The 25,019-nt window shown below is 38.6% G+C and overlaps 1 protein-coding gene across 1 annotated transcript in view; it reads right to left on the bottom strand.

The window, feature by feature from the left end:
- Positions 1 to 21,054: 21,054 nt before the first annotated feature.
- LOC307163204 (uncharacterized protein) overlaps positions 21,055 to 25,019 on the bottom strand; it is a 10,557-nt gene continuing 6,592 nt past the window's right edge. The window contains exon 2 of the mRNA XM_079879187.1: positions 21,055 to 22,924. Coding sequence (XP_079735313.1) covers positions 21,702 to 22,919 — 1,218 coding nt within the window. The 5' untranslated portion in view covers positions 22,920 to 22,924 and the 3' untranslated portion in view covers positions 21,055 to 21,701. The remainder of the gene's footprint in view (positions 22,925 to 25,019) is intronic.

Genomic DNA, 25,019 nt, shown 5'->3' on the forward strand with positions numbered 1-25,019 from the left:
GTAGTTCTATCGCCCCTTTTGCTAACAAATTTTGTATTTCGGAGCGAAGCACGTGACACACGCTGCTTTTCACCTAAGTCTCGACTACCGCCTGAAACTTTGGGGGTCTGCGAGCGAATTGGAGCGAGTAGCCTCCAAAAAAATAATGAATTTTTTTCTTCAGAATTCTGACTCTATAACATGCAATTCTAATAAAAGGTGTCGGAAGGTGTAACTCACAATTCTGAGGAGAAAAGTAAGTCTTTTTTTCCTTAGAATTAGACTTTATAACTCGCAATTGTGAGGTTATATCGCGCAATTCTGATAAAAAGTCAGTAATGATGTAAACTTGTAATTGTGAGAAAAAAAGTCTGAACTGTGAGATAAAAAGTCGCAATTACCTTTTTTTTTCTTTTTTATTCAGTGGTGGAAACAAGCTTCAATAACAAGCGCTCTATTAATGTTACTAGAAGAACGCTGTTGTTTGTTCATAACTTTGAGAGAAACTTAGAACATAGCTAAAGTTCTGAGAACATTTCCTTTTAGCATGGTTTACATATGCTCTGCTTTTAGCATGCGCTTGCCACGAGTTATCTTTTCTTCCGCCCTTCTTCGGCTTTATGTGATGCTCTTCGTAACTTTACGTAAAAGTTTTCCTCTGATAATCTGTTTCCTACGATTTACCGCTTGAAATTTCTCTTTTTTTGTCTTTTGAATTACTTCTAAATTCACCTAAATTACACTTAAGTTGTTTCTGACTTCACAGTGTGACTACAACATGGTAATTGATTAAAGATAATTCAATTTTCAACAACCAGTATTCCTAATCACATTGCAGAGCTCCAAACCCTATATCGGTTATGCATATTGTTTATCAGACATGTAAGCGCAAAAAAAAAAAAAAAAAAAAAAAAATAATCGGTCCATTTCTCCTACAGTATTTATGCAAACATCCTGAATCTCAGAGGTCAGAAGCATGCTGAACTTCCTTTGTGTATGCTCTTATAATGTCAATAAGAGAGCTTTTCAAAAATAGTACATTTTTAAAATGATAAAGAATGACAAAAACAACAATACAATAACTCTTTTCTCATATTTATGAGAGTATGTACAGCACAAATGTCCTTCATCAAAGAGCCCTGATAATTATTGTTCATACAATCTTTAGGAATCTAGATAGACAGAGAAGGCGAAAGGAATGATAGGGAATGCGAGATAAAGGTAAAATAAGAGGAAGTTGGACACGCTTCCGAAGTTGGAGTTGAAAGTTGGCTTTTCAGTGGATGTCGGCTTTTCAACGTTGAATTCGACAAATCCAGGTGGGTTGCTGCCCATGTAAGACTTGATCCAGTCCTGGTACTGAGAAACTCGAGTGTACACACCAGGATATTTGGGGTCACATCCTCTACTAAAACTCATAATGCCAGACTCAATCCACAGGGAGCCGTTCCTACTGACCATTGGACCTCCAATGTCGGTCTATATTGACAAACATTCAGCATTTATATCTCTGACAATATACAGTGAACAACTGTTACAGACATAAGTATGCAATAGTGTAAAATGGTAACCCAATGGTAAAAAAGTGCGCATGTCCACCAAAGCCTTTTTTTTTTTTTTTTTTTCTGAGGCCAGAATACCTTTTTAATTGTTTGCAGTGGGAGGGCTAAATGTTTTTCTCAATATTAAAATGAGTGTTTCCTCATTTCCTCGACCCAGAAAACAATCAAAGAAAGTCATCTTGAAAGAAATCTCAATGCTCTAACTGCACCGTGAGGAGGCGAGGAACTTTAAATAAGCAAACTTCAACAACATAAGGGAAGATCTCTTGAAAGCAGTGGATGATGCTTTTGTATATTCTTGATCTCTCAAACATCACTTCAATGTACAGATATGGTTTGCTTCGATTCCTCAGTCCTCATTTTCTTTCCTTGCATTCTTCCCTCTCATCCTAAGCTGAGATGCGAGACGAGGAAGCGAGGAAAGGAAACGAGGATGCACAAATTAGAAATGAGAAGCACGCCAACAGTTGACAAATGTTCATCTTTGGATAAAACCAAGTGTGAGACACACGTTCTGGAAAATGACGCTAAAACATTTTGATCGCCCCCTGGTGGCTGGCTGCAGTATTGGTCCCCATCCTCTCCATGTAAGGCAGGGATGGGCAACTTTGGTCCTGGAGGGCCACTGTCCTACAGAGTTTAGCTCCAACCCTGAAAAAAAAAAAAAAAAAAAAAAAAAAAAAAAAATTAACCCGCCTGTAATTTTCTAGTAATCCTGAGGACCTTGATTAGCTTGTTCAGGTGTGTTTGATTTGGGTTGAAGCTAAACTCTGTAGGACAGTGGCCCTCCAAGACTGAAGTTGCCCATCCCTGATGTAAGGGAATGGGACGTGTGCCAAACAAAAAAACAAAAGTCAAATTACACTTCAAATAAAACAATTTTCCAGAGATGGTTTCGGTCATTTTAGGCCATGATGACACATGTTCAAATGTTCTTTTTTCTAATAACTTTGGTTTTGTTTAGTTATTTGACGCTATGAGTGGGTGTGTCGTCATGATTGTGTGCTTGTGATTGGGTCTGCAGGAGTTTGGGCGGGGCTTTGAGATCATGGCTCCACCTCACAATCACCACTGCGCAGACTCTGGCTTCAAATGCTGTCATCAGCACTAGATGACAACGGCCAGCGGGGCATTTTTAGAAAAGCAAATTAACAGCATATGGTCATTTTTGTGGGTGAATTATCACTTTAAGGTTTTTTTATTTTTTTTTGGGTGTGTCTTATTCAAAAATTATTTTCACTAAATATTATAGTCATCCTTGCAGCTCCATGCTTTCAACTGCAGATCAGGTGAAGTAAAAAGTAGTAGTAGTTTACGAGTTCACGATCAGTGGAGTGAACTGGGCTTAATTAAGCAACTAGGTTAACAGGTAAAGTTTCCAGATGACCAGAAACTGGTGAGTAGCGTTTTGTAAATTGCTTTGGATTAAAAAAGGTGGAAATGAATGACTGGTATCTTACCGAACATATACTTTCCGCTCCCTGATTTAACAATCCAGCACAAATCGTATTGCTTGTGATACTCGGTCCATAAGCATCATAACAGTCAATGTCGTTCACAGTTGAGATCATCCTCTCTTGCAATATATCATTGACATCTGTGACGCAGATCAGAGGACACATTTGTATGTCTTTTAAAAACCAATTCTAGGTAAATTGTTGAGGTTTACAGTATTGTTTGTATTCAGTTAACTGGCAAGCTTCACATTTGTTCACTCACCAGTGCCCCATCCAGTGACCCAGCTCTCTGTACCTGTAGATAATACACTACCAGCCGCCGCCAGACAGACAGGCTTAATGTAATCAGAGAAAGTCACAGAAGAGGAGAGCTGGACCAGTGCTATGTTGTTGTCAACTATGGAAAAGTTATAGTTGGGATGGCTGATGATTCGACTCGCTGTCCTGGATATCTCATTAGGGTTTGAGCCGAACTGGCTCAGACGCCCGAAGTACATCACAATGTGAGATTCACTCAATCTGTAAACAGAGAAAGAATGCTTTAATCCCACTATTATCAATTTACAAATGTATCTAAAGTGTTAAACCTCATACCCCAGGAAGCAATCAGCTGCAGATAAAACCCAGTCTTTGGTGATTAGAGTCCCGCCACAGTGATGGCCCATGCCGATGATATGAATGCTGACTTGCCACGGCCAAGCCCCCGCCGCCGCATTCTCCCCTCCGACAACCATGTTATTGAGGGGGGCTCTTCCACATACTGTAGAGAGAGAGAGCAAGAAATGAGACTTCCTTGTTAAAATGCTTCACAGACATAGAAGACACATTCAGTGAGTTTTATGGTCATTATTACAACTTACCATCTAACTGGCAGAGGGAGCCTGTGTGGGTAGACAAAGACAAAGACAAAGTAAGTAGAGAACCATTTAGACAGAGCTGATAAACTGGTTTATGTAGCCCACAATCACTGTTTCTGTCATGGAAACAACAATGGGATCCAAAAGCAAATGCAATCAATGAGAGTATTAAAAGTACAAAATAAACTCAGAAACACTGCAGAGAGACGGTCAGATGTTGGGACTGCTGGCGGAAGCTGACGGGCTTTGGCAGCGAGGAACGGACTGCAGTGGACAAGTGGCTCAAACTGCTGATCAGTAATTCCAGCAGGTGATCCAACATGAACCAGAGACAAAACTGGAACAGGAACTACACACACGACAGCAAGAGCAAATGGCAGACATGAACCAAACAACGACCTGACAAAGACTGACGGCAACACAAGGGTAGATATAGCGAGAGATAATGAGTGTCAGGAGAGGTTGGCCTGATTAATTCTTCAGCGTAATGAGTTGCACAGCAACGCTGATCAACAATCAGACCATAGACAGAAACACAAGATGAACACATAGGCTACGTCTACATTAATCTGGATACATTTGAAAACGGCGTTTTCGTTTATAAACGCTCTCCGTCCACACTGGCGTTTTCAGGCGTTTCAGTGTGGATGAGAAACTTTTGAAAAACGCCTGAAAACGCTAAATTCACCTTTACTGCGTATGCGTAAAACCCCACAAAAGACCACTGATATGATTCAGATGGAAAACTAACTAATGAAGTTATCGCGCAATTCTTCTGACAGGATCATTTTATTTAATTTAATTCTGTCATCTTTGCAGGACTGTGATATGAAGAGTGTGCAATGTAGAATATTTTTAGCAACAGTGTGAAAGTGAATAGCACATAACAGGCACAATACTGGTATAAACATGAATATCTATTGGTACAATATGCGTCACATGACTAAATTTACATCATCGTTTTTAAATACCACCAGTTTCACAGTCCACACTACAACGCGAAAACGGCGTTTTCAAATGTATCCACTTTGGAGTGCGTTTTCAAAAAAGCTTTGTTTTCATTAATAAAAACACCGTCTCAGTGTGGACGGAAGGCCAAAAACGGAGAGAAAAATATACGTTTTCAAACTAAAACGTATTAGTGTGGACATGGCAATAGACCCATGAACTGTGACGGTTTCGCCTTTTACATCAGCGCTGGCACATATTGCCACGAAATCAAGATCAAATATTTCACCTGAATAAAGGTGTTTATGGATTTTAGCCAAAATACCTGTTTATTATGTAGCGGGGGCGTCAGAGATAACTCGGCCAGGGAGTACAAAAAGGAGGCAACTTTATTAATATACAAAAAAAAATTTAAAACAGTCAATACATTAACATGTCGAAAAGCAACAAAATAAAAATAAAAGAAACAGCACTTTACAAAACTACAAGATACAAAAATGATAAATACAAAACAGACACAAAAGAAAGTTTAAAGGGAGGGAGATGGCCTGCGTGGCCCTCAATTCACACACCACACTTAATACCCACACGCACACACTCTGGTGAGGTCAAGCCAAAGAAGCAGTGCACTCAATGAGGACAGCATTAAACAGCAGCTAAACCCCTCCCCTGTACACCTTCCCCACCCCTCCAAATACAGAGGAGAAAAGGACAAAACAATAAACACTATGATTGGGCGGCCCAAATGAAACCAGCCCCAAATGAAAACTCAACAGCCACAAAACAAAGGAAAAATACATAAATCCAATATTCAAATTAATCATACTTTGTAACTCAAATTAAATGTTAAACCTACTGTGCACACGAAAACAAGCACGAAATAAAGCAAAAAGAAAAATAACAACGATTACAATGCACAACACAAACCAAGAACATTAAACCAAAGAAAATAAAACAGACAGGGCCACAATCGCCCGCACACTTGACGAGCGAGCCGGCCAGAGAACAGCCACGCTTCAAACTTTTGCTCTCACTCCTCGGCGAGCAATTCTCTGGGCCCAAAGTTGTAAACGCACAAAAAGTTTACTCTAACAAAAGTCGACCAGAATAAGCCCAGGCAAGGCAGCAGTGCATTAGATCGATAGACACCCATCCCATCCCATAATACAGTGATGAAACCCTTGATTGTGTACTCAACCTGCCAAATATGAAACAGAAGAATTACTAATAAAACAATAAAAAAAAAAACACGAATGGCTCTCGTACCTACCAGGAAACGCGGCACTATGCGTGATCGTTGACCACAACATGCAGCCGGTTGCTCGATGAACTACACAGACTCAGAATAGTAAATACACACATTCCATTGACGAAAAATCCTCATTAAAACAGACGTACCAACCTCAAAACCCGGGGCAGCCCGTGCACGGCAGCACAAAGCAGAGACGGCACTCCAAATCTATCCCATTTATAAACCCCAAAATGTAGCTATATTTAAACAACTTAAAAAATCTGTAGGCTATTTATTGAGAGTTACTGAATATAAAATAACTGTGCCTGTCTTCTCATGCGTTTTCAAACAATGCGTGAGTAGTTTACAGCATATTACAAATATTACAGTATACTTAAAATATTTTACAGTATTTTACAGTATATATCAAATAAATGTGCTTCATAAACGTTTGGACTCTATTCATTCTTTATTATTTTCCACATTTTAGTGAATTAAACCAGAATAATATCAAAGTAATCAAATCTATAAATAACATAATAGAATGGAATTTATGTAGAGAACAAAATATGAAACAAATTACTGCAACTGCATACCAGCTGCTTCCTAATTCTTGAGATCCTGGAATTTACGTGAATTAAACCCATCTATTAAAATACATAAATTAAGCATTTGTAAAGAAATTCATACAAATGCAGAATTGGTGTTTATCTACAGAACCAATTTCAAGCATTCAACCCTAAGTCTTCAGATCCAAAGGTTTTTACAATCATGAGAAACATAAATTGGCAAGTGAGTTTCTAAGGAATTAAATGGCTTATCAGTTAGTAAACAACTGAAAAAAACATTATTAAAGGTCCTGTTCTTCGTGATCCCATTTTTCTAACTTTAGTTAGTGTGTAATGTTGCTGTTAGAGCATAAATAATACCTGTAAAATTCTAAAGCTCAAAGTTCAATGCCAAGCGAGATATTTTATTTAACAGAAGTCCCCTTTCAAAGCCTACATCGAACGGCCGGTTTGGACTACATCCCTCTACTTCCTGCTTTAATGACGTCACTAGAACTGTTTTTTGACTAACCTCCGCCCACAGGAATACACAAAAAAAGGGGGCGTGGTCTTGTTGCGCTCCCACGGAGAAGAGGAAGAGTTGCGTTTGTAGAGTGTGTTTGTCGCCATGTCGTCGGGGCTCAAATTTATAAGGTAATATTAAAGACATGTTTACAATAACACTGAGCGCATGCATCTCCACGTTATGGTAAGAGGCGTGACCTTTCCGGGCAACGTGCGCTAAGCTGCTGTCGAATCACAACACAGGAACTGCTGGCACAATCAGAACTCGTTACGTATTTCTGAAGGAGGGACTTCATAGAACAAGGAAGTCATCAGCCCGTTCTTAGGACAGTGAAAACAGCGGTATACAGATAAGTAAATTGTGTGAAAAATACTGTGTTTTTTTACACGCGAAACATGAACACATGTTATATTGCACACTGTAAACACAATCAAAGCTTCAAAAACACAGGAAAAACGGGACCTTTAAATTTACATCTAATTTTGTCATGTTATAGACTTTTTTGTAAGATCTTACCTGCTATGTAGAGAAGTGTGATTCCAGCAACACTCAACGCTGTGTTAAACTTCATACTTCTGTTCTGGTCTGTGATCTGACTGCTGTTTCACGACTGTGAGCTTTCTAAAACATTCCATTTTCTGGAATGTAAAGCAAGTACAACCGCATTTATAGAAAGAGTTCTCTGCCCCACCCCATTTTTTTTTTCAGAAAAAAGATTCTTCTAAGATTTTCATAGGCAGCTTTGGCAGATGTGGGTGAAACATGAGCAATAGAAGAACAGTCAATCATATTTAAATATTCTTCTGTTGACAATATTTCAGGCTGGAAGTATGCAGAGCCATAAGTGACACGGAAAATAACTACATTATGACCCTTTAAAAAATAAAACTGAAGTATGAAACTGTAATTTTTACACATGACAGGTAAAACCAGACGGCCTTCAACAGAAACAGCAGTTTCCAGTTAGTCACACTGACTGGGGGAATTATTCCCTCTTGTTATATCAATATAAAAACAATGAGGATATTTGAGTCTAGAAAAGCTCCACTCTTCCCACAGTGCTATCTAAGTGTAATTGAAATGGTTCTTAATACCAAGATAATTGAACATTAAATGCACTCAAGTCTCATCTAGCCCAAAATCACATACCTGTAAAATAATACTCAATTTCAACATTATATACTCTCCCCATTAAACGTACAATATGTAATTGTTTCGCCGCTAGGGGTCGCTAACCTCTTACAATAACAAAGGCGTAGTTTGATGGCGCAACATTTGCTAAGAATTATGGCTCTTGTCGTCAACGTCAAGCCGACCGATCTAATAATGTTTATGGATGAGTAAATACATCGATGTTTTTATCATGACTGTGATATGAAGCAGGTCGGGATTGCTAAGAGACAGCTATCAGCTCCAAACGCGACGCGAGTCCCGCGGATATAAGAGGAATATGGACATTTCATTCTACCGAACTACACGCAAGTGCAGAATTATTTTAGTTTATTCAGTTTATTAGACAAATTAAACTTGTGAGGTAACGCAGCGCTGTTTCACTTGCTCTAACATTACACTATCACACTAAACGGCATTTAAATGTGTTAAAATGAATGTGTTAGTTTGTCTGTATGAGACTAGCAGTAAGCTAGATCAACATTAGAATAACATACAGATCATATTCTGACATTTTATCATTGATTAGTTTTATGTAAATGTGCTCACCTGTTTAATAAAGTACATGTAGGAGCGGTCGAAGTCTCGGACACGGAGCTCTCGTTTACTGTCTATGGGAGCTCTAGGCATCTCGAAAACACCGCGCTGATATTGATTCTCGTTTTAGTTCTCCTTTTTTATCCAAAGTCTGCTTGCCATGGTCCATAATGTTTGAACGAAACAACAACAGCTTGCAGATAGACATTGCGAACTACACAGTGGTCCACGTCTGTCGCTTTGGTTACTATCAGATGGCTCTGGTTCATAGCTCTGGTTGCCATGGCAGTACGAGCGGAAACCAGGGACAACGCGGACATGACGCCATTGACTGCGACAAACGGAAATAAAGAAATGGTACATGTCTTCGAATTAAATTACAAATTTCTCCTGGTTTGAAAGTTGTTGGAAACAGTCGGGATAATGTAAGTACATAACTAAAAAAAATATATAACATAGATATAGTGATTTTTGCTATTTTTAAAGTCCAATGCAAAGCACAATGGCAACTACAATTTCAAGCAGATTATACGTTTATAAGGTAAAGTTCACCCCGGTATAATGTGACATACTGAAAAAATCTGTTTGTGTGACTGTCATTCACTTTCAAATTCCTATTTCATTCTTCAAATTCTCTCAAAGGGTCATAACAATTCAGATGGCTGTACACACCTTCGAGCCCAGAAACCTGTCAACACAAGAATCTTTAAAGATGATTAACTGTGTCATGTGTTAGATTTTGCTGTATTTGGCCGAGCAGTGGTTTGGGTGGCTCGCCAATGTATTAGATTTCTCCAATACATAAAATAAGTAAGCTTGACCAGAGTTCTTGTGGGGAGAAGAATTTATTGAAGGTTTGTAGTGTAGCAGTCCTTCAGGGGCGATGTTAGCATGTCGCCCTTCAACAATCTTAACCCTTAACCTTATTGTAATATATTTAACAGTAGCCTGTGGTACACTAGTAATACTGTGAATGTATTTCATTGGAGTCCACTAATAAAGAATATTGATTAATATAAAATTAAACTACAAAACCATAATCAAATAAAAATCAACCTAACGTTTTATAGCTAACCATTAGCAATAGCACACATACATGAACTAATCACCGCATTGGCTAATACACTGATATTGTCATGAAACCACAAAACCTATTTGGAGATGTGAACAGATATGTACGTTACCAAAAAGTGGAAATTGGTTATTTTTGTGTTTTTCTGATAAATTTTGTTCTTCTGGGTTGAAAAAAGCAAAGTCGAAGCAGCATCACAGAATGTGCGGTAGAAGCGTGCCGATGGATTGTGTGACTGACTGCGGGCATTTTACCCTGAGCGACTCTCTGGATTTATTCATGAGAATCAACTTCTATTAGGTTCTTTGACAATTCAGACAATTGAACCTAATCACTGCGCTGAATTACACGAGATCATCGCATTACAGCGGAGAATTTAAACAACATGCGGCGCGTGCATGAGAGTTTAACGAGTTAAGTGAGTTTAACAACGCTCACCACATAGGAAAATACAGTTCATATACGGAGCTGTTAGAGCCATAACTACATGAATAATTTTGTAATATTTTTCCTTATATTAAGAGTGATTATGTTTTTTGATAAAGGCATATTTTGTGTTAGTTGTATTGTATCGCGAGATTTTGACTAGTTTCACGTGCTACGCACGTGTAATGTGTTGTGTTGAAGAAGAAGGAAGAAGAAAGGGTTGAGGCTAGACAGTCTTTTGACCGTGAAAAGGATCGAATTCATGTTATTGGAACGTGAATAAGTGTATAACTTTATTTTATTTTGTGTTTGATTTCTCTTATAATGTAACCTGACAACGGGAAAGTAAAGTTTACAAGACAAATTATGGATTCACGCGTCAAATCCTTTGTGCTACACCCTTATGGAAATGGCGAAGAACGAAAAACGGCTCAGATCGCCTTTACATTTTAGTCAAAAGACTTCTTCACATTGGAATTGCGTGAAGTGGAAATCGGTTTGTCAGGATTGATGCTGCAATGGACACTGAAAAGGATTTTCAAGGATTATGAACAGTCCATGGTGTATAAGCGGAACAAACTGCGTGTTTGAAATTATTGCGACGGTCACGGACGAAACTGAAAGTAAGTTAACCTAAGTTTACCAGGAGACGCGCGGATTTCCCTGTTTGGACTATTTGGATGTATAGACATTTATACTTGTTTCTTCAAGCTTAAACTGGACTTTTAATACAATTTAAAAGGTAATTTTAGTTGTTACTTTTTTCCAATTCATTGATTTTTGACTCGCTGTTGAATTATGGATGACGCAGAAGAAATTGCCGACTCAGATAAAGATGGCCACAAGAGGGCGGTCAAGTACACGCATAAAGCGCAGGAGGAGCGTTTGAACAGACTCATTAATTTGAGAAAGTCAAAAATGGCTCAAATTACCATTCAAATGAAAGAAATCGACAAATTAAAAGAAAATGATGCCAATGTGGAAAGAATAGAACAACAAGTTCTTACAACACTCACCAAATTGTATCAGGAGTTCATTGAGTTGAATGAAAATGTTCAAGAGCTTTTGCTGGATGATGAAAAGGAGGATGATCAGCATATCTGGTTTGAGCCAAAATCATCAAAAATCAGGGATTTTGTTATTGCTACTGAACAGTGGATTGAACATGTAAAGGATGAAAGTGCTGCAAAAAATGATGACATTGAACCAGGTGACAGTGTCTCTGAAGTTGCTTCCGCAGTAAAAAAAAAGAGAAGAGCAGGTTCATCAGCTGGACATAGTTCTGGCGCATCATCAGCCACCAGTTCAAGTTCTATTTTACGAGTTAAAGAAGAGGCTGAGAAAGCTGCTCTGTTGGCAAAAGCTGCTGCTTTAAAAAAGAAACAAGCTCTACAGGTAGAAGAGATAAACCTGAAAGCTAAACTGGAGCAATTAGAACTGCAGACAGCAATTGCTGTTTCTAACGCAAAACTGAAAGTTTATGATGAACATGAAAATTCTGGTGAATCAGTGCAAAAATATGTTCAACCAGAGCATGCATTGGATGAAAGGAGGTCAGGACTTAAGAAAGATCCTGACGATGAAAGTTCTGATGTTCAAGCTGTAACCAGAAGAAAGCAAAAGCCTGACGCTGAACAAACTCGACTTCATAATGCCAGTCAACATTTTCCAAAATCTGAAAGCTCAGGAGACAGTTTATTTCAAATAATGCAAAGACAAAATGAGATCACACAAATGCTAGTAAAGCAACAAAATATGTCCCAACTACCGCAAAGAGATGTCCCAATCTTCCTTGGTGATCCTCTTAACTTCAGATCGTTTATGCGAGCCTTTGACAATAGCATAGACAGTAAAACTGAGAATGCCAAGGACAAGCTGTTCTATTTGGAGCAATATACCAGTGGTGAACCGCAAGACCTGGTAAGGAGTTGTGGACATATGAGTGCAGAAAATGGATATAAAGAGGCAAGAAGATTATTGCAACATCATTACGGTGATGAACTCAAAATTGCTTCAGCGTACATTGAGAAGGCACTAAAATGGCCTCAGATCAAAACGGAAGACGGGAAGATGCTAAATGCATATGCTCTTTTCTTGATTGGATGCCACAACACTATGCAAGATGTAGATTACATGGCTGAAATGGACAACCCTACAAACCTGAGGGTTATCATCTCCAAGCTTCCATACAAAATGAGAGAGAACTGGAGAAACGTGGCATATGATATTCATGAAAGGACGGGCAGGAGAGCTAGGTTTGCAGACTTAGTGCAGTATATTGACCGGCAAGCCAAAGTAAAAAATGACCCCTTGTTTGGAGACATTCAGGAGATAGTAAGTGCTGATGTTGGGAAGAAAAGCAAAGCTTCTGACTTTAAGAAAAAAACGGTTACTACTAAGGGAAGTAGTTTCGTTACAAGTGTCTGTACTGATCAGAAAAAAGAAAGTGAGACTAAGAAAGAAACAAAACCTCAATTTGACAAAACCGTTCATCTCACATGCGTGTTCTGTCAAAAGAATCATGCCTTGAATTCCTGTTTCAAGTTTAAGGAACAAGCACACAAAGATAAAATTGAGTTTTTGAAAACAAAAGGACTGTGCTTTGGATGTCTCACACAAGGACATTTAAGCAGAGACTGCAAGAAAAGGCTTATTTGTCAAGAATGTTCCAAGATGCACCCAAGTATTTTGCATATTACCAAGGAGAACAGTCCCACATCCAGCAGTTGTGATGAGAACAAAATTAGCAAGAGAACAACTTCCATAGACCATGAAACTTGTGGATACACTGGGGCCGGAAACAGTGAATGCATTCTTGCTATAGTTCCAGTCAAGATCAAGTCAAAGAAAAGCGACAAAATAGTAAAGACATATGCTTTCATTGATCAAGGGAGTTCTGCAACATTTTGCACCGAGTCTTTAATGAGAGAGTTAAACTTGAGAGGCAGAAAGACGGAGATTCTTCTTCGTACTATGGGACAAGAAAAACCTGTTCATAGTCATATTCTGTCAGACCTGGAAATAAGTGGTTTAGAAAGCGAAGACTACATAGAACTTCCAAAAATGTTCACTCAGAAAGAGATTCCGGTAAAACAGGAAAACATCCCTCAACAACAGGACCTGGAAAGATGGCCTTATTTGAGACAAGTTATCCTTCCTCATCTCAATGCAGAAGTAGGCCTACTGATTGGCGCTAATGTGCATAAGGCAATAGAACCATGGCAAATAATAAACAGTGAAGGAAATGGACCTTATGCTCTTAGGACGGCATTAGGATGGATAGTGAATGGGCCTTTGCGAACAGATGTGAGCACTGAATCGGATCAGGTCAAAACTCCAAGTTTCACAGTGAACAGGATTGCGGTGGTGGACATTGAAACGATGTTAGTAGAGCAATTCAATGCAGACTTCCCTGAACGTAATTATAGTGACAAAGCTGAAATGTCACAAGAAGACCTAAAGTTCATGCAGTGCGTTGAGCAGTCGGTACAGTATAAAGATGGACATTACTGTATTGAATTACCTTTTAAGAATGATCCTGATAAGCTGCCCAACAACAGATGCATAGCAGAACAAAGAACCATCAGTCTCAAAAGGAAGCTCAGCAGGAACCCAGAGTTTCACAAAGACTACAAAGCTTTTATGTTAGACATAATTGACAAAGGCTATGCTAAAAAAGTGCCTTTAGAACAACGGGAACGCAAGGACAGAGTGTGGTATATTCCACACCATGGGATATATCACCCGAAAAAGAACAAAATCAGAGTTGTTTTTGACTGCACTGCGACCTACCAGGGCTTCTCACTGAATAATCAACTGTTGCAGGGACCTGACCTGACCAATACCCTCATTGGTGTGCTAAATCGATTCAGACAAGAGCCAATTGCTATCATGGCAGATATTGAATCGATGTTTTACCAAGTTAGAGTCCCAGATTCTGATTCAGATCTTTTGCGATTTTTGTGGTGGCCGGAAGGAGATCTAGATAAGCCTACTGAGGAATACAGGATGACCGTACACCTGTTCGGAGCAACCTCGTCTCCCAGTTGTGCATGCTTCGCTTTGCGAAAGGCTGCAATGGATGGTAAAACAGAGGAAACAGCTGAAGCAGCCAATACTATTCTCCAAAGCTTTTACATGGACGATTGCTTAAAATCTGTCGCCTCTGAGGAGGCAGCAATCAAACTATCACAAAGTCTGATATCTATATGCTCTAAAGGTGGATTCAATTTGACTAAGTGGGTGAGCAATAACAGACAAGTCCTGTTATCATTTCCAGAAAAAGAAAGATCCAAAGAGGTAGCGGACTTAGATTTCAACAAAAGCAATCTGCCAATTGAAAGAGCTTTGGGTGTACGGTGGTGCACAGAATCAGATACATTCAGGTTCTCCATCAACATACAGGAGAAACCTGCTACGAGAAGAGGAATGCTTTCAGTAGTGAATTCCATATATGATCCTCTTGGTCTTGTAGCACCCTGTATCCTTCCAGCGAAACTCATGTTGAGACAACTGTGCAAAGACAAATTAGGCTGGGATCAGAACATGCCGGAAAAGCAAGCACAAAAATGGTTCACGTGGCAAAAGGACATACAACAATTGTCAAACTTCAGTGTAAGCAGATGCTTCAAGCCAGACAATTTTGGAACTACTAAGTCTGCTCAATTACATCATTTCGCAGATGCAAGTGAAAATGGATATGGAACCGTTTCCTATCTAGTGCTCACAAATGATCGAGGAGAAAAACACTGTTCATTCGTAATGGGCAAATCCAGGGTTGCGCCTCTGAAGCAGATAACTATCCCTAGAATGGAGTTGACTGCAGCAGTTGTTGCAGCGAAAATGGACAGAATGTTAAAACAAGAGCTTCAGTTACAACTCAAAGATTCTATGTTCTGGACTGATAGCCTCACAGTACTGCAATGCATTGAGAATGAAGCCTCACGGTTTAAAACATTTGTTGCCAATAGGGTTTCCTTCATCAGAGAAGCTTCTGACCCCTCACAGTGGAGGTATGTCAACACCTTGCTAAACCCAGCCGACATGGCCTCTAGAGGCATCAAAGTGGAAAACTTCATGAAAATGGTAAATTGGGTCAAAGGACCAGAATTCCTTTGCAAACATGAAAGTGAGTGGCCTTGGCGACCAGATCAGGCAGGTGCAATGGAAGTGGAATTGAAAAAGTCAGCTGTAGTAAATTGTGTCAGTGCTACAGGAAAAGCGAAACCTCTGGATAAACTGATTGAGTATTATTCAGAATGGTACAGATTGAAGAGAGCAATCGCTTGGATGTTGAGGCTGAAGGAAATACTCCAACACCTATCAAACAAGAGACGTGAAATTCAAGCTACCACAAATCAAACTGAAAATAATCCAATCAGGCAACAATCACATTTACAAACTCAAATGTTCAAGTTGAGACAGACGCTGACCAAAAAATCTCTTTCAGTAGAAGATTTGGAAAATGCAGAACTGAGTCTGATTCGTTACAGTCAAAGACAGACATTCCCTGACGAATTAAAGTCTTTGCAAAGCAGTAACCATGTCAAAAGAAGTAGTCCTTTGTACAAACTAGACCCACTGGTGCAGGATGGCATAATACGAGTAGGTGGACGTTTAAATCAGTCAGCAATGCCAGAATCTGCTAAGCATCCAGCGATTCTTGATAAAAAGCAACATGTAACGTCTTTGATTCTGAAGGATATACACAAAAACACAGGACATAGTGGCAGAAATTGAGAAGAAACATGGTACCTGGAGACATTGTTCTCATTGTGGATAATTCTTCTCCAAGAAATTCTTGGATTATGGGAAGAGTCCTCAGAACCATACCAGATGCTTCTGGTACTGTCCGCCGTGCTTGTGTTCAGACAAAAACTTGTCAATTGGAAAGGCCTATAACAAAACTCTGCTTATTGCAAGAAGCAGATGAAGAATAAGACTTCATGAAGACTGTAAATAGAGATTTCATAGAAAATTAGAATTTTCTAAAAGAAATGTTTGAAAGAAAAGGAAGTATTGTTATGACTCTATTCAAATATTGAACAAGATAATTGTTATGCTTCCGGCATAGACAATTAGGGGCCGGAATGTTAGAGCCATAACTACATGAATAATTTTGTAATATTTTTCCTTATATTAAGAGTGATTATGTTTTTTGATAAAGGCATATTTTGTGTTAGTTGTATTGTATCGCGAGATTTTGACTAGTTTCACGTGCTACGCACGTGTAATGTGTTGTGTTGAAGAAGAAGGAAGAAGAAAGGGTTGAGGCTAGACAGTCTTTTGACCGTGAAAAGGATCGAATTCATGTTACTGGAACGTGAATAAGTGTATAACTTTATTTTATTTTGTGTTTGATTTCTCTTATAATGTAACCTGACAACGGAAAAGTAAAGTTTACAAGACAAATTATGGATTCACGCGTCAAATCCTTTGTGCTACACCCTTATGGAAATGGCGAAGAACGAAAAACGTCTCAGATCGCCTTTACACGGAGCAGAGCGAGCGTGTTTCAAGTTTTTATGGACATATTTCATATACTGTACTGCTCTAAACATGGACCAGCACCGTGTGTGGGCTCGTCTTCTTCAAATTAAATATATGTGCAAATAAGGACACTGATACAGCCGTACATCTGACCATGAACGCAATGTCATGATGAATTATTCTGATACGCAAAAGACAATGATGTCGATCGACAATTCAAAGAACAATGAATAAAAAGTAACTATGCCTTTATTTGTGTCTTTTGTGCAGATACTGCAGTGATCATTACTGTAATGTATTATTAGACCTTTTAAATGTTCTTTCATGTTTCCCCCTTATTCTTGGGAATTTGTCATATAGCCCTTTTCAGCTAGCGCTGTGCTCATTGTCTTTTGTCTTCCGGTTTGTATTTTCACTGCGATCTTGCATATTTATGAATGAACGGCTCATTTAAATCTTCCCGGTCTACTGATATTTGTTAAGACATCTGCTTTAAACATTACAATGCTCATGATAACTTACATTAACTCTACACAAAGTAAATCCACTTCACCAGCTAATTACTCCTCGACAGCGATGCCATAGAGAGAGCTACCGCTAAAGTGGAAGATCAAAGACAATATTCTAAAGATGCTGCGCGCTTGTCTCTCTGGCGCATAAGGTCTATAGGGTTAGATTTTTAAAAGCCATCAAGGCGCCCTCACTGACTGCTGATTTCATATTCATGTTGGTAGGAGACCATTTGTCTAGGGACCACCTTCCTTTGTGTGCCAGGTATCCCTAAACTCTTAAAAACATTATTACCTTTTGTTTTACTTATTTGGAAATGAGACATTTGTACCAGTCGCACTGAGACATTTCAAACAGTGGGGATTTCTTTAAGACTGCAAGGGAAGCTCGGCTTCCCCTATAATGTCAAAAAAAATTAATGGTCAAATATGTACTATTGTGTTAACATTTTATTGACTAAAAATGCGTTAGAAAACGTTCATCTCAAAGACGAGTTCGTTCAGAATCAGTTACATACAGCAGGTCGGCTGACTCGATCTCCTTCTCATACATTCCCGTAGCGTCACAGTGCATTTCCCTGTTGAAGCCCAGCGTCCATTGACTTCAATGGGGCTGCTCTGAACAGTTTTTTTCAGCGCTTCGAAACTAGACGGTCATTGGATAAATGCTGCGATTATGTCCCGCCCATGGACGCTCAGCGTCTCTGGGGGTGAATGAGGAGTGGGCTGGCCCGGACTCCGGGCTTCCGCGTGATGATTGGAGGGGCTGCATCTCCTTTTGATTGACAGCGATTTCATACAATAAAAAGTCGCTGTGGCTGAAGCTATTCGAGCTCAGTCCCATCGCGGATTTTTCAAGTGATAGTCAAAAGATAAACTGCTGCTACCTCTTTCTTGGTATTTGCTTGTCGAAATTGCTAGCCATTTTTCATTATACATTTCACACATTATACATTTATATCTTTATTATATTATTACTTATCCTATTATATTTTTTTATAATATTATTAGTAATAATTAAAACAATAATTATTAAAATAATTAAAAATAGCCTATATATTATTAGTATTATTATTATTATAATTTATTATATTGTTATTTATACCTTTATTATATTATTACATTTATACAATTATACCTAACTCTGCTGGCCATTGAGAGGACACTGGTCAAGTCACTGGAAAAGACACCTAGTTGGAACGATATAGGGTCACAGAGCATTTTCTTGAAAAGGAACGTTGGGCAGAATTTACGTATAAATAAATGGACAATTTTTATGATGTAGGCCGAAAATGAGCTTCCCCTCTTTGAAAGACCAGCAGCCGCCACTGATTTCAAATGATACTAAATATGTATAATACTCTATGCTAATCATTCAAATTAAACCATATATTCTTGGGTGAGTTTTGGTGATCTTTGCATGGGGGAGAAGGAGAGGGGGATGAGGGAAAGAGATGTAGATTAGGATGACTCTGAGGTGAGACTTTTGTCTCGATAGTGCACGAGGGGGAGTTCAAATGTTAATTTCCAGAGAGGTCCTTTGTCCTCTCAGGGTCTGGTCGCTCTTTAGCCAGACTGTCCGGCATTTTCTAATTTCTCAATTCTTATACAAGTAAGGAATAAATGAAACTCACTTTTCTCAAATGGACACACACAGTTGTTGGTAATCAACAAATACTGCAATGCGACTTCTGGAACAGTGTTCCCGTGGTGAGCACAGCTGTTTTTTTCATGCGCATTTCTCGTGCGCAATCTTTTGCGCTACCTTTGTAACAGTGATGTTGGTTCAACATCATGCTTGCACTCTCAGAAAATGAAACACAACAACTATAACAGCCTGAAATCCACAGGAAATAAAAGAAGAATATAAATCTCTCAAGAACTCAGCAAGAATTTCTTTTGAGAATTAATAGGTTTAGGTGTTTATTGAAAATATTGGTCAACATTACGGTGATCAGTGTTTCAGTAAGTTGGCCAGTTTGACTCTTGACATTATATGTGAGTTTGTGTCTTTGTAACAATGTTTACTAAAACATATAATTTATTGCAAAGAAAGCCAGAAATAAAGATAGTCAGGTGATATAGTTTTCAGCATCATAAAGTAGAATAATTTACTAATTCTATCCCTGACCAAAAGTGGTTATTTGTTATTAATAGATTATATTCATTAACAATTACTTTCTTGCCACAGATCAGACATTCTGCATTTTGATTTTTAAATACATTGTTGTAAGTTTTGTTTAGACACACAAACAGAGATCAAGAATCAGCATATGAATCTCAACAATGGTGACATGCTTCATGCCGCAATGCATTCTGGGAGTCATGCGTTTTATACTATGATGGCTCCCAGCATGCATTTTCAGTAAGAAAATATTTAATATAATTAAGTATCGGTCAGCATTGATCATTATTATTGTGTGCAAGTTTTGGGGTGGGCTACCAATGCAAATCATTCTGCGGTAATCTTCCTTTTTAAGAAGTGACTTACATTTTTTCGAGTATAAAATTAACAGTCTTCTCCAAAGGCGAGATGTTCGAGCAGCTGGCTGTCTCCTTTGTGCAGACATTAAACATTGCAAACGTTTAATAAAGCTCCCGCACCTGGGTTCATGCCTGATCTCTTCTCTAGTATCATTACAGCCTGATATAGTCCAGTGAGTCTGGAAGCCTCACTATTGTCTACTGTTTTTGAGGCATTTCAATGTATTTTGAAGTCACATACTTTTACAGGTCTTCAAGTGCCTTATATTGTAGTGCCCTGGTATATTTGACATAGTTGCCCTTTAGAGCTTTGTCACCCTCTAAATCCAGTATTACTTGGAGTAAGCCATTTAAATGAATGGTAGCTTATCTCTCTTTGTTATATAACATTGGACTGAAATTGTAGATTTTTATTCGTTATCAACACAAAAGCCTGTTATTTTATGTAAGCCTGTGTTTGCATATTATGTGTTTGCATGATAAAATAAATATATTGTATATTTTGTATAAATGGTGTATTTTGAGACTAATAAGAGAAATACTTAAAAGATTAATACTCTTAATATTTACTATTATTGCAATTGTATTAGAATTTTTGCATTGGAAAATGCATTAACCAAACATGGAAAAAAAATGGCTTTGGTAAAAAAAAAAAGGTTCCCAACCCCTGCACTACAGAATATATTTTGCAATTTATTATAACAAGTGTGTTTTGTAAACACACAGTTACAGCAGCAAGTGAAAAACAAATGAAAAAAAAAAAAGTCAAGGATCAAGAACCCAATCAAAGCAAACACTGATCATCATAATGGCGACCTCAAACAAAATGATTACACATCAACACCTAAAGCTCTGTTAATTCTTAATAAAAAATGTTGTATGAAAGAAATAGAGTCATACTGGTTTGTAAAAAGTGAAGATGTTGAGATCTTGAGAGATCTGGTAGTGTTTATTGGTCTGTTGGGATTTAAAGGGTTTCTGTTGTCTAAGTTTTGTGAGGTTACTGTTGTGATGTAGATGCTTTATACTTTACTTTTACAGTTTTTGTTTGGCAGCCACTACTGCCAGTCATTGAGGGTTTTTGTTTATGATGTTTCTGTACTCGTTCATTGCGAATAATTCAGATATTTGGGGGGATGCAAAGACTCACAATCGCTGATAAAATCAGGCAAGGTGCTCCCTGTGGGACAGATGTAATACTGTAATGTATCACGTCCAAAACCATAACTTTTTTTTTTTTTTTTTTTTTTTTTGTGAGTTTTGTTAGATTTTATTCAGTAAGAATGCTTGTACAAGTAAGCATGAAAAACAAATGGAGGAATTGATTGCTAAACATTTATTGTTAAAAATGATACATGAATACAGTATTATACATAGTTATAGATATATATTTTAATTGTTTGTTTGAGTCTTCATGTCACAAGATCCCTCAAATCAAGGTTAGGAAACCCAAGAGAGCTTTTCAAGCTTAAGTGTTTAAATTGATACTTGTAGATCTGGAAGAATTAGTCATATTTGAAAACAGTTAGAATTTAACATGTGTCAGTATATTTCACTTAACGGTCTGATGACTTATTTAACACATTAGTGATAAACCGATACTCAGGCCGATTAAGTGGATAGTATTTGTACATTTTATTAACAGCTAGGTGATCTCGATTAATAACTGTGATCACCTAGCTGACCGCTAATTGTTAAAAAGGGTTGGTTTTCCATTGTCCTTGTTTCTAAAATCTAGGAATAGAAATGTCAATTGATGGTAAATTATTTCTTTTTTCAAGTTTTTTTTTTTTTTTTTAATCATTCTGCTCAATATCTGTGTTGTAAGGCTAAAGCTGAAAGAGTTACAACTGTACTCCATCTTCCATACTTCTGCACGTTTTCAAGCCATGGCTCTAATACTGATTTATCCACGTGAAACATCAACATAAACCCGAGCTCGGCTCCTGAAGCTCTTCATGAAGGCTCTGTGGATGTAGCACTCTGGGATTCCTCGGGACACGATGATCTGGGACACAGTGGTGCCAGGCCTCTGTCTCATGTTCACCTGCAGGTCGTAGTAGAGCTGGTTTTTGCGAGTGATGGTGCCATGTATGTCGATACGGAGATGATCAGAGTGGATCAGGTTTGAGCGGGCCTGGTCCACCAGGTACCCATTGTCCCAGCGACTGATTAAGGTTTCCACCTCATTTCTCCATTGACTGCCATCAGTGATGTCATGAGGAGCTGGCACCACAGTGAAGTTGCTTATTTTAATGTTATCCATGTCCTCCTGTGTGCATCCTAGTGTTCTGTCTTCTAGATCTCTCCTGTCGCGGTGTCTTGTTTCAATGGGCCCACAGTAATCATAATCTGACTGTGAGGTCCAGCACCAGTTGTAACTTTCACCATGTAGGCCACAGGGGTGGTCTGAGCGACAGGGCTTGCCTTTATAGGTTACATCTACTTTTGGAGAGCAGTAGTCCCAGCCATTGGCAGTGTGGCACCAGTAATATTCTTTACTCCAATAATACCTGCACTCATCAATGCAAGTATGATGACTGATAGAGCGGTGGAGCTGCGTCTTTGGTTCCACAAGCCCACAGTAACCCCAGCCTCCCTCCTTCAGCATGCACCAATTGTAGTCGTGATCATATTTGCCACAAGGACTGTCTTCCTTACACTGCTTGTTCTCGGAATCTCTGTTTTCAGATGGTGAGCAGTAATCAAATCCCTGTTCAGTATTGCATGAATAGTAATAGTTGTTATCTCTTCTCACACAGCTGTCTTTACACCTCGCTCCTGTCTTAGATCCATAGTGGTTATTTTTCTCCATCACCAAACCACAGTGTCCCCAAGACCCCCAAAACCAACCAGTTTTGCACCAATACTGGACTGCTCCATGCTTCTCACATATACCACTGCACTTTTTATTACGGTAGTCGTAGTGTTCCTTAGGTGAACAGTACATTGGCTCAAAGTTTCCATTTTGTTTAGCAGTCCCGCACTTGTATTCGCCGTGATCTAACTTGCAGTCTTTTTCACACTTGGTTCCGAGATGAGTGAAGTAAATCTTCCCAACACTTGGCCATGGTGAACAGAAGAGGAGGAGCAAAAAGAGAGAAGTGTGAAGAAGATACTCCATTCTTTCTGTGAAGAGGAGAATAAAGAGTAACATGGTACAATAATTGTAAAAAATCAAAACATTTAGTGAAAAAAACATTATTTTTTGGGGAACAAATAAAAGGGAATAAGTGTAGCTTTAAATCTGGTCAAATGTTACATTGCTCTTTGTATGAAATACATTCATGAAAACAACAGCTGTATTTATTAGTATAAATACATTCAAATAAAAAAAAATGTTTATTTTGAATTTATAGTGCATCTTTCTAATGAGGCTGCAACTTATGATCTTTCACATTTAATCTTGATTTTCGTATTTAATATGATTTTCAATCAATATTCATATTTTGAACTTTACACGACAACGGGATCATTTGCAAAACTCGTATTCAAAAACTTGCACTTTGAAACCTGTTCCAAAGTTTGCATTCTCAGACGCTGTTATCGTGCAAATGAACGGCCAGAACGCATTAAAAGTTTTCTGTTTTCAGTTGCAAACGGTGTCATGTAAACGGCCCATAAGTTAAAAGTGCAAAAGGTGAATCTCTACAGAAACATTTGTTGTCATACTGGTTGAAAGTCTCCTCATATCCTGATATCAATCCCTATGTTAAACAGCCTAAATTTATTTGTATAAATATATACCGTATAAAGAAGGCCTAAGACCATAAAATGTTCATCCAATCTTTATATTTGGTCCGAATGAAATAATATGATGTCTTAACTGCATGTCAACATATTATTTTTACAAACCCTCGCTTATCCTGTTCGCGCAGACATCATACAATACATCATCAGCGAGTTTCATGCTATGCAGAGTTTATACAGACAGACCAATATTTTTTTATATTTAAAACTTACACTAAACATTTAGCCATTCAAAGAAAACAAGATGGAAGTAGCAGATTTAAAACTCAAGAACCTTGAAAGTTGCCAGCCCAGAAAGTTAGTAAAGACATCGTTAAAATAGTCCAAGTGACTACAGTGGCTCAACATTAAAGACCCACTCCGATGAAAATCATGTTTTTCTAGGTGTTAACATGTTCTTGTAGCATTTTTCTCATGTTAGAGGACACATCTTGAGAAAAATAAGCTCAAAGTTGTATTTCTGAGTATTTCTGCATTCAAATGTCTGTGAATCAGTAGCAGACGCAAAAATGCCGTTTAAAATAGACTGGAGTTGTGACGTAGTAACTCCACTGGGCGGGGCCACAAGCTCATACCACGCCCGCGCCCGCTCAGGTTCTGAGGAGTAGAGAAGACGATGGCGGATCAACACGTATGTGCGGTAGCGGGTTGCAATGCTAAGAGGAGAGATAGTGGTATTAGCTTTCATGCTTTACCCAAACATGTTGCTGTAAGAGATAGATGGATTACGTTCCTTGGTGGTCACGGTAATGTTAAAAATAACACATCGGTTTGCGGTCTGCACTTCACTGAAGAATGTTTCACCAACTGGCAGGAGAAAAAAATGGGCTTCGTCACTAAATTATTTTTGAAGCCTGATGCAGTGCCTTCCATCAAGACATCATCAACTGGACTGCCTGTGTCTTTACCGGTAAGTTTTTTTTTTTTTTCTGTCGGGAGCTAGTTCAACGATCCCGCCTGTTTGCTAGCACAGTGCGGCCAAAGTGGCGCTTTTCTGTCAGGAGCCAATTCAACGATCCCGCCTGTTTGCTCGTTACATCAGCTAACGTTATCTACCTGGCAAAAAAGTCAGTGCTGCATTATGTTTAGCTTCATCTGTGTTAAAGCGATGTAGATTATAATGTAATGTAATGTAATGCGTTGTACAGGGCCTTTTTTTGAAGTTGTGTTTTGAATATGTGAATGTTACAGATACACACACACACAAGCCGTTGCATGGCATTGTGAACCGAGCTCCGATAGTGGCGCTGAAATTGGAACACATGCTGTAACAAATAAGTCACTGTTCACCGTCTATCAATCGTCATCTAAATTCCGCGCTCGTTCAAGTAACGTTAGACTAGCACACGCAGGGTGGCGACGAGTTTAGCCTGTCGCAGTCGTTTCATCACTCGTGAGAGAGTCAGTCAGTTTTTCAGATAGAGCGGTGACAGTAGCGTCATAATAATTCCCGAAATTCCGATCAATCCACTGA

This window comes from Squalius cephalus (genome assembly GCF_949319135.1).
Source record: "Squalius cephalus genome assembly, chromosome: 1".
Taxonomy (NCBI): Eukaryota; Metazoa; Chordata; class Actinopteri; order Cypriniformes; family Leuciscidae; genus Squalius; species Squalius cephalus.